A 9,790-nucleotide genomic window follows, 5' to 3' on the forward strand; every position below is an offset into this window, starting at 1 on the left:
CCTTTGGGAGTAAATTAAAGGACTGGATGCAGTAGCACACACTTGTAATCCCAGAGACCAAGGAGGTTGATTCAGAAGGCTCACAAGTTTGAGGCCAGCCTCAGCAACTTAAGGAGACCCTGTCTCAAAATTTAAAATAAATAAATGAACAAATAAATTAATTAATTAAAGGGCTGGGAAGTAACTCAGTGTTAGAGCTCCCCTGGGTGGTTCAATCCCCAGTATCACACACACACATACACACACAAAATATATATATATATTTTATAAATATATATATAAAACACTTCCTACACACAGAACTGGAGGGTTAAGGATCCACCAGTGAGTCTCACAACACAGGAGAGGTTGGAGAGAAGGGTGCATCATCAAGAAACTAGATTCGACCTCAACTACTGTTACCACTTCATTTTTTGTTTGGCTGGTGTTTTGTTTTATTTTTTCATACCAGGGATTGAACCCAGCAGCGCTTAAGCACTGAGCCACGTCCCTAGCCCCCCACCCCATTTTTTTTTTAATGGACAGGGTCTCACTAAGTTGCTTAGGGCCTCAATAAATTGCTGAGATTGAACTTGAACTTGAGATGCTCCTGCCTCAGCCTCCCAAGGTCCTGGGATTATAGGCTAGTGCCACTGCATGCACCAGGCTATCACCTTGTGTTTTTTTGTTTATGTTTTTGTTGTTGTTCCTTTCTGAGGGCAGGGAGAAAGCATTGCAAGCCTACCTAGCCGGCTGAATCTTTTAAATCTTGATTCGGTCTTGCTTCCCACTCTTTCACTTAGCTGTATGACCTTAGGGAAGGTATGTGCCTGCCCCCACCCCAGCCTATACCTTGTGTGAGGTCCAGCCTATGTAATTTCAATCCCCTATTCAGGGCACAGTGAGGGTCTGTAGGTGGTGGGTTTTATCATACTCTGCTTGTCAGATCCCAAATCTACCCTGAGGTCTCAGATCCTCCAGACCTGGAAACACCATCAGATCCAGCAGACACTAGAGCAAGCTGTAGGAATTCTATCTGCTTCCTCCAGGGAACAGTCTTCCCTTGGAACCTCTCACCTTTGCATAAACACACCCCATTTCCAGCTGATGTTCCTAAAGTGAGGCAGAAGTGCTCCCAATTTGATTAAGGTTAGACAAAAGTGGAATCCCTCCACCCCCAGTACCAGATATTGAACCTCGGGCGCTCTACTGAGCTACCTACCCAGCCCTTTTATTTATTTATTTTGAGGCGGGGTCTCGCTCAGTTCCCCAGGTCTTGAACTTGCCATCCTCCTGCCTCAGCCTCCAGAGTAGCGGTATGCAACACCATGCCCAGCTTCTTGAAAGTCTTAAGGCAACTTCGTGTATTAGAAAGTGCTATGGAGTGTGGCAACTAATTCGTCATGTGTCTTTGGTCAACTCACTTTCCTTCACTAAGCCTCTTCTAGAATGTGAGGAGGCTGCTCCAGACAAACCATCACATGTCCTCCAGACCTGAGAGCCTGATAAACTCTAGTTGAGAATAATGCCTCCCCTGTACTAACATCATCAGAGAGGAAATCCCAGAGTCCGGGTTGTGTAATCCAGTCGCAAACTCCCAGGCATCTCTCCTGCCCTGACCCACCTCCAGAAGCAGTCCCCACAGCTCCATGTAGCCTCTCCCATTCCTTCCAGTCCTCTTGCACATTGTCTCACGTTCCACTAGGGACAGCAGAAACCAGTCTTTTGTACCGACATACTCTGTTCCATGTGGAAGGCTTTACTTCAACATTTTCTTTTATTATTATTAGGTACTGGGGGTTGAACCCAGGGACACTCTCCCACTGAGCTATATCCCCAGTCCTTTTCATTTATTTACTTATTTTAATTTTAAGATAGGGTCTTGCTAAATTGCCCAGGTTGGCCTTGAACTTGTGGCTTCCTGCCTCCTGAGTCACTGGGATTACGGGCATGTGCCCCTGTGCCCTGCTTCCTTCAACATTTAGTCTCCTCCCTTTACCTACAAGTCTCTCATTGGGACTCATTCCAAAATCCCCTCTCAACAGTTGAGAACCAACAATCCCCTCTTTCATGCCCATGGTTATTTACTAATTTATTTATTTGTTTATTTACTTATTTATTTATGGTACTGGGGATTGAATCCAAAGGTGCTCTACCACTGAGCTACAAACCCAGCCCTTTTATTTTTTATTTTGAGATAGGATCTCACTAAGTTGCCCAAACTGGCCTCCATCTTTCAATCCTCCTGCTCCTGGCTCCCCAGCTGCTGGAATTATAGGCCACTGCAGCCAGCTTTCCCGTGGTTCATCAATTCAATAAATATCCTCAAAGCACTTGTGGTACAAGGTCCAGTGCCAGGATGGGACCTAGGGTGCCAGCAGTGAGCAAGACAGACAAGGTTCTCTACCTTTTGTAATCGACACTCGGAAGGAAAACACAAATATCAAAAAATGATAGTTTGTCTATTCTATTAGTGATCATTTGTTATACATCTATTGTGCGCCAGGCCCCTGGGACTCACTGGTGACAATAACAAGCAAAACTCCCTGCTCATCTCAAATGTAAAATTGTTCCAAGTACTATAAAGGTACAGGCAGATATGTATATATTCTGCCTCTTTCCTGTTCAAGGTTTAGAAAGAGTTAGCAATTAATTACATTTTCTCTTGTCTTCTCTTGGAGAAAACTCCAATCCTGTTAAGCCCTAAGAAGAGATCTCATTCTTTGTCTAAATCCCCCAGCGGGGACAGGATGTAGGAACCTTTGCATTCCCCTTCCTCTGTATCAGTGGTTCAGCCCCAAGTCCCAGTCCTGGGTCAGTCTCTGGGCAGTGAAGAGGTCCCCAGAGGAGGTAGGGCCCTGCCCTGGGTATGGGAACATTTCTTGCCTCTGCCTCCCTTTTATCTCCTGGATTCTTCTTTCTTTCCTTCCTGATCTCCATTCCTTCCTTTTTTCCCCATCCTCTTAAGTGGTGATCCTTTCCCCCGAGGTCCAGGCTCAGTCCGCTGACGTCTGGAGTGGACCATGCACTGTGGCTGCTTGACCGAGGGCATTCCAGCCACCCCCGGCAACTACTGGATCTCAGGTGAGCTGCTCGAAACCTCTTTGAGATCTTGGGTGGGGCCTCTGGAGAAGCCAGGTGGCCCTCACTCTACTTCCCCACCCCAGGTGTGGCCTTCCCTGACTGGGCCTACAAAGCTGAGTCCTCCCCGGGCTCCCGGCAGATCCAGCTGTGGCACTTCATCCTGGAGCTCCTGCAGAAGGAAGAGTTCCACCATGTCATCGCCTGGCAGCAGGGAGAGTATGGGGAGTTTGTCATCAAGGATCCAGATGAAGTGGCCCGCCTCTGGGGCCGCAGGAAATGCAAACCACAGATGAATTATGACAAGCTGAGCCGGGCCCTCAGGTGAGAGGAGCTGGCCGGTGCAACTGGAATGTACAGAGTTCAAAAAAGGGCTGAGATTCCTGACACCCCCGTCCTAGTCCCACTCCCCTCAGGCTTAGGAAGTGTCCTTGCATGTGGGAAGAGGCCTAGTGTCCTCAAGGAACAGCTTGGTCAACTTTGCTGGCAGGGGGAGGGGGACTCTGACTCTGTACCCTTCCCACTGAGCCAACTCTCATTCTCGACCTCCCTTCTCCAGGTATTATTACAATAAGAGGATCCTGCACAAGACCAAAGGAAAAAGGTTCACTTACAAGTTCAACTTCAGCAAGCTTATCATAGTCAACTATCCTTTGTGGGAAGTGCGGACACCATCCTCCCCGCACCTGCTGCTGGGGGCTCCTCCCTTGGGTCGGCCAGCCCTGGTGCCCATGAGTGTGCAGAGTGAGGTAGGCATGAAGGTGGCACCTGTCCCCAAAGCCCTACCAGGACGTACCACTCTGCCCAGGAAGCCCCCATCCCTGCTCTCTTCCTTTTGGGGACTCATTAGCCTCTGATGCTCTTCTTTTCCTGCATCCTAGTCCCTGAGGACCCCAGGGGCAGGAGTATTTAACAATCGGTATGGTATAGCACCACCTGTGAGAAAGGGTGACTTCTGTGGTAGGCATCACTCATTTAGTTGTGGGTCAGAGAGAAGTGAGTGGTTGCTTAACAACCATATGAGAGTATTTCATTTTTTGAACACCTGGGCGATGGTGGTACAGGTATGAGCTGGAGGAATAGATGCCAGGGCAAGTCCATCCCACCCCTCCCTGCCTTCTCACTCCTCAGCTCCTGCACAACATGCTGTTCACCCATTGGGCCATGGCAGAGCAGCTGACTGGACAGCGGATGACCCAGGGGCCACCAGAGGCTACTGGGGAGAAGAAGGGGAGCAGCAGCAGCATCCACCGTGAGTACAGAGAATGGTTCGGGCAGGAAATCTTACCCAGAGAAGGGGAGGGCCCTCCTGGCTGAGTCCATGGCCAAGCAGGCATGAGACCAGGAATAGTATGCAAATCATTCGTTTAGCCAACATTGGTTGAGCACCAGCTATTTACTAGGTGTGGGGATTCAGATATGAAAGATGACCCTCAAAAGACTCAGACCTGCCAGGAGCAGTGGAGCATGCCTGTAATCCTAGCAGTTCTGGAGGCTGAGGCAGGAGGATGACAAGTTCAAATCCAGCCTTAGCAACTCAGCAAGGCACTAAGCAACTCAGTGAGACTCTGTCTCTAAATAAAATACTACAAAGGGCTGGGGATGTGTCTCAGTGGTTCAATCCCTGGACAGAAAACAAGAAAGAAAGAAACTCAGAGCCTAATGGGGAGCAGAAAGGTGAGGACGACCAGGGACCAGTACTGAGATTCAGGCAAACACAAGGTTTTGGGAAGATGCAGAGGAGGAGATAGGGCTTTCTGGACAAGGCCACGCCTAGGCAGGTGAAGAAAGATGACCTCACAGAGGGAATAGAATTTGTAAAGTAAAAATCAGTCAGCAAACATAGCAAAACTGGCAAACTGCTAGTAGCTTGCTGTGCTCAGAGAGTAAGCAGTGCCATGGGGTAGGAAGAAGCAGGAACAACAAAAGATGGACTTGGCAAGACAAACAGGTGTCCTGTCCCAGAAGGCCTCAGAAACTATTCTAAGGTAGCTGGACTTTATCCTATGGGCAGGCGGGTACCCAGGAAGGAGAGAGGCATGTTCGGATACTGGGGAAGGGTACTCGGGATTGAACCCATGGGTGCTCTACCACTACACTGCACCTCCAGTCCCTTTATTTTTTTTATTTTGAGACAGGGTCTCTCTAAGTTGCTGAGGCTGGCCTCAAACTTGCAGTCCTCCTTTCTGGGCCTCCAGAGTTGCTGGAATTACAGGCATGTCCCACCATGACCTGGCTCAGATTTTCATTTAGTAAGCATTACAAAAGTTTCCCAACTTATAATGGTGTGACTTCAAACAGTACGAAAAGCAATATGCTATTCAGTATACACCATACTTGGAATTTGGGGTTTTGATCTTTTCCTGAGATAGTAATACAGGATACCTTGGGAGCCATAGCTGCTGATCATCTACGTGTCATGAGGGAAAACAACCAATACTCTACAGTGCTCTGTGTTGCCATGCTATGATATTCTGTAGGTTAGGTATATTAGATGCATTTTTAAAAATATTTTTATTAGTGGTCAATGGACCTTTATTTTATTTACTTTTTTATATGTGATGCTGAGAATTCAAGCCAGTGTCTCACACATGCTAGGCAAGTGTTCTACCACTGAGCCTTTGACTTACGATATTTTCAGTTTATGATGGATTTACAATTTTTTCACTAACCTATCGTTAGTGAAGGAATGTCTCTACTCTGTGTGTAGTTGGGATTGGAGGAGGAGCAAGACCGGCACTGGGAGGCTTCTGAAGATAATCTAGGCAGGAGACAATGAGACCAAGACAAGGGCCATGGGGTGAAGGAGGCCCTTGCAGACGTTCAGTTACTAAGAGGTTTGCAATTGTAACTGCTACGTGCTACAGAGGGGCAAGTTGAGGGTGCCGAGGGCGTCATCAAAGACTTCCCCAACAAAGTGACATTTGAGTTGAGACCCAAAGTGCACATAGGTGTCAGCTGAGCTCAGAGGGAACAGGCAGAGCATGGCAAGCAGAGTGTGCAAAGGCCCTTGAACAGAAAGAGGAACTGGGAGATGGCCAGTGTAGTGACACTGGGGATAGACTGGGAGAAGGTGAAAATGTAGACAGAGGTCAGTTAGGTTTTTTCTTTTTTTCTGGTACTGGGGTTGAATCTAGGGGTGCTCTACCCCTGAGCTACATTCCCCATTCCCAGTCCTTTTTTATTTTTTACTTTGAGACAGAGTCTTGTTAGGTTGCTGAGGCTGGCCTCAAACTTGCAAATCTCCTGCCACAGTCTTCCAGGCCAGTTAGCTCTTACAGCAACAAAATTAAGATTTTTTTTTATGGAAAACATCACAGAAACATTCTACCAATCCAAAGTTCTTGTGCAGAGACCAGAGAACTATCCCTCCGCTCCAGCCAGTTTCATGGAATAAGCATCCTCAGTCTTTGCCCCACTCCAGGTGCAGCTGGGGACCCAGACTCTGTGCCCCTGAGAGTACAGCTGAAGCTGCAGGTGTGGGGCAGCCCTGGGCAGGCTGGGACTCGCTAGGCCACCAGTCTGGCAGCCTGGAACTGAATAGCACCTGAAGAGCCCTCCCTGTCCCTCCACCCCGACCCGCCCTTCCCAGCTCTGAAAGTGTCCTAGGCACAGAGCAGCCCTCCTTGGAAAACAATGAGGGAAAGAAAAGGTTTTCTTTCCTGAGCCCCAGCTTGGAGGGCACTTTTTCACATCTTTGCACTCCTGGAGCACATATGTCCTACCCCAGGCTTGACCCTGAAGGACACAACAGGTTTAGGTCACCAGAAGGTTAGTAGCAGCAACATGCTCCAGTTCTGAACTGGGGTTCCCAAACCTGTGCCAGCCAGGCACACAGGCTCATATCTGTAGTCCCAGTGACGTGGGAGGCTGAGGCAGGAGGATGGCAAGTTGCCAGGCCAGCCTAGGCAACTTAGCAAGACTCTGTCTCAATATAAAATATAAAAGACTGGGATGTGGCCCAGTGGTAGAGCACCTGCCTAGTGTGTTCAAAGCCCTGGGTTTGATTCCCAGCACAAAACAACCAAAATCCTTGTGCCAATCTCACCTCCACCCTTACTCAAAGCATGCGATGACAAGAGAGGAAGCTGCTTCTGGACAGAAGATATAGGGATTCAGGCTGGGGCCAGGCAGCTGCAGAGCTGGGTGGTGTGGTAGCATACACCCATAATCCCAGTGGCTCAGGAGGCTGAGGCGGGAAGATCGCAAGTTCAAAATCAACCTAAGTAACCTAGTGAGACCCTGTATCAAATAAATAAAATAAAAGGACTGGGGATATAGTTCAGTGGTAAAATGCACCTGGGTTCAATCCCAATATCAAAAACAAAAACAAAACTCTCCCTGCCTGCTTAGCTGGAGCATCCAAAGGACACAAACTTCCTGGGAAACAAGTCCCCACACCATCTAAGAACCCAAGACAAAGAACACTCACCCACAGAGAGAGTATATGCTGACAGAGGTCCCCACACATTTTCTCATGGAGGATCATTAATGCTTCACTGATCTGATTTGAGAAATATTGTTCCTGGCCAATAAATTGGATGTCTTAAGTATTAATGAATTTGTTTTCCCAGGTTTTATTCCTTATGCCCCCCTGCCAATGTAGCCACACTGGTTTGACACCCTTTAGGTTAAACAATGTGGTATTACCAAGAAAAATGTGGAATTGCAGTTAGGCTACTTGAAATACACAAAGTGGTTTGGAGGTCTAGCTAATCAGCTCCAGGCAGGGTATCCCTACTGTAGGATCCTGGCAGGTGGCAAAGGAAAAGAGGGCAGATTTGGAAGGAAAGGTAAGATTCTTGGAGGAGGAGAACTATAGGGTTCAGAACCAGAGAAGAGGAAGGCTGGGATTCACCCCTCATCTGCCCTGGGATCACAGCTATGAACTCTGCAGTTCCCTTATTACCCATGATGCTGCCTGATCTTAGCCAGGAGAGGGGACTTTGCAGATGAAAAAAGAGGCTTTCAAATTTAAGCAACAAGCCCAAGGCCATGCAACAGATTCTTCACCAAGCTAGAACTTGAGATCTTCACTGCAGGGACAGAGAGAGCAAAGAATGGATTCACTGGGTTGTATCAAAAACATCCTTTGCTTCTCTCGATGTGTTTTGTTTTGTTTTTGTGATACTGGGTCAGAACCCAGGGGTGCTCTACCAGTGACCTACCTCCCCAGCCCTTTTTATATTTTATTTTGAAACAGGGTCTCACTAAGTTTGCCCAGGCTGGGCTCCCAAGTAGCTGGGATTATGGACCTGGGCCACCACACCTGGCTCTCAACATGGTTTTACTGAGCACTTGATGTGTGCTAGGCTGGGCTGGATTCAGGAGAGAAATAAATACCATTCTTGCCTCCACAGAGCTGGGGCACAGACATTAGATAAATAAGTACACAAAAGACAAACATATTCTAATTGAGCTAAGTGCCTGAGGAGAGGTACAGAGAGTGAGGACAGTGGGCAGCAAATGCTCCCACGGGAGTCTTGGGAAGCTTCCCCAAAGTAAAGCCATTTATGATGAACCTGAAGAAAAGCAAACACGGAAGAAGGGACGAGGGGTGGAGATGGGGAGAGACTTTCAAATGAGAGGTAGAAAGGAATGGGAAATGGGAGGAGTGCGCGGCATCTCTGAGAGGAAGGCGCCTTTTGACCCCTTCTCTTTCTTTCTCTAGGACTTGGTTCTGTCCTGGGCCCTTGCCGGCTGGGCCCTTGCTGCCACTTTGGGACGCCCCAAGGCGAGCTGTCCAGCTTTGCCACCTTCTCCCCTGCTCTACCGCCTCTTCTCCCTTCCAACTGGACTGGCCTCTCAGGGCCCTTCTTGCCTCCTCTCTCCTCAGAGCAGTCGCTCCCAGGGGCCCCCAAGCTAGACACCCTGCTCCCAGGACCTAGTTTCTCCCCAGGGGCCTGGCATTTTCCAGGGCTCCCCCTATTGGCCGGGTTGGGACAGGGCCCAGGTGAGCGGCTTCAACTCCTGTCATTCAAGCCTGAGGGGCTGGAGGTAAAACCTGACCCCATAGCAGGAGCCAAGGGATGCCTGGATCCCAGGGAGGGCTACCCCTCAGAGACCCACAGACTCAAACCTGGGGAGGAAAACTCTGAGTCCTCAAATTTGGAAAACCTCAAAGTAGTGTGGCCGTTGGATCCTCCTTAATTGTGGAGGAAGATGTGAAGGGGAGCGGTCTTTCAACGCCTTCTCTCCTCTTGCCCGCCTTCCTCCTGGCTGGACACTAGCCAAAACTACAGGATTTGAACTTGGACCAAGACAGGGGGCATGGCAGGAAGATAACAATGTGGGGGTGGGGAAAACAAGGCAGGGCCCCCTCTTCTCCCACCAAGCTGCTCATCAGACTAAGGAGACATTTTTTTTTTTTATTGCCCCAGAGGATTTTGTCTTTTATTTTTCTATTCTATTGCATACATTCATTGATATCTTGTATCTCTTGACTTTCAAGGAGATTTCTAATTCCAATGAAAGCCAAGTCATTTGTGTTACTTCCCAAATAAAATCCTCTACTTATTTAAACAATAACAGCATCATTATGGCTTAAATATCTAATATTAGTTGGTGAAATCTAGGAGTTATGTGACTCTCATAGAACATCAACAATGCACGCATGACTCTTAGATGCTAGAGGGAACATTAAGGAACTATGGGGTAAGGTCCTTAGCCACATGGAGCTTAAAGTTCAATATAATTATCTCAGTAAAGTCATTTCTCCTATTTTGTCTTT

General features: G+C 48.1%; 1 protein-coding gene across 1 annotated transcript; it reads left to right on the plus strand.

The window, feature by feature from the left end:
* Nucleotides 1–2,957: 2,957 nt before the first annotated feature.
* On the plus strand, nt 2,958–9,430 carry Etv3l (ETS variant transcription factor 3 like). The gene is made up of 5 exons (XM_047521711.1): nt 2,958–3,063; nt 3,147–3,384; nt 3,620–3,809; nt 4,192–4,312; nt 8,732–9,430. Exons 1-5 carry the CDS (start codon nt 3,003–3,005, stop codon nt 9,208–9,210), a joined length of 1,089 nt encoding a protein of 362 aa, XP_047377667.1. The 5' UTR covers nt 2,958–3,002; the 3' UTR covers nt 9,211–9,430.
* The last annotated feature ends 360 nt before the right edge of the window (nt 9,431–9,790 follow it).

Source organism: Sciurus carolinensis, chromosome 1 (assembly GCF_902686445.1).
Source record: "Sciurus carolinensis chromosome 1, mSciCar1.2, whole genome shotgun sequence".
In the NCBI taxonomy this organism is placed as follows: domain Eukaryota; kingdom Metazoa; phylum Chordata; class Mammalia; order Rodentia; family Sciuridae; genus Sciurus; species Sciurus carolinensis.

Coding starts and splice junctions, on each gene's coding strand:
- Etv3l (XM_047521711.1), top strand. CDS start 3,003: ATGCACTGTGGCTGCTTGACCGAGGGCATTCCAGCCACCCCCGGCAAC. Junction 3,385..3,619: donor AAGCTGAGCCGGGCCCTCAG/GTGAGAGGAGCT, acceptor TCCCTTCTCCAG/GTATTATTACAATAAGAGGA. Junction 4,313..8,731: donor GAGCAGCAGCAGCATCCACC/GTGAGTACAGAG, acceptor TTCTTTCTCTAG/GACTTGGTTCTGTCCTGGGC.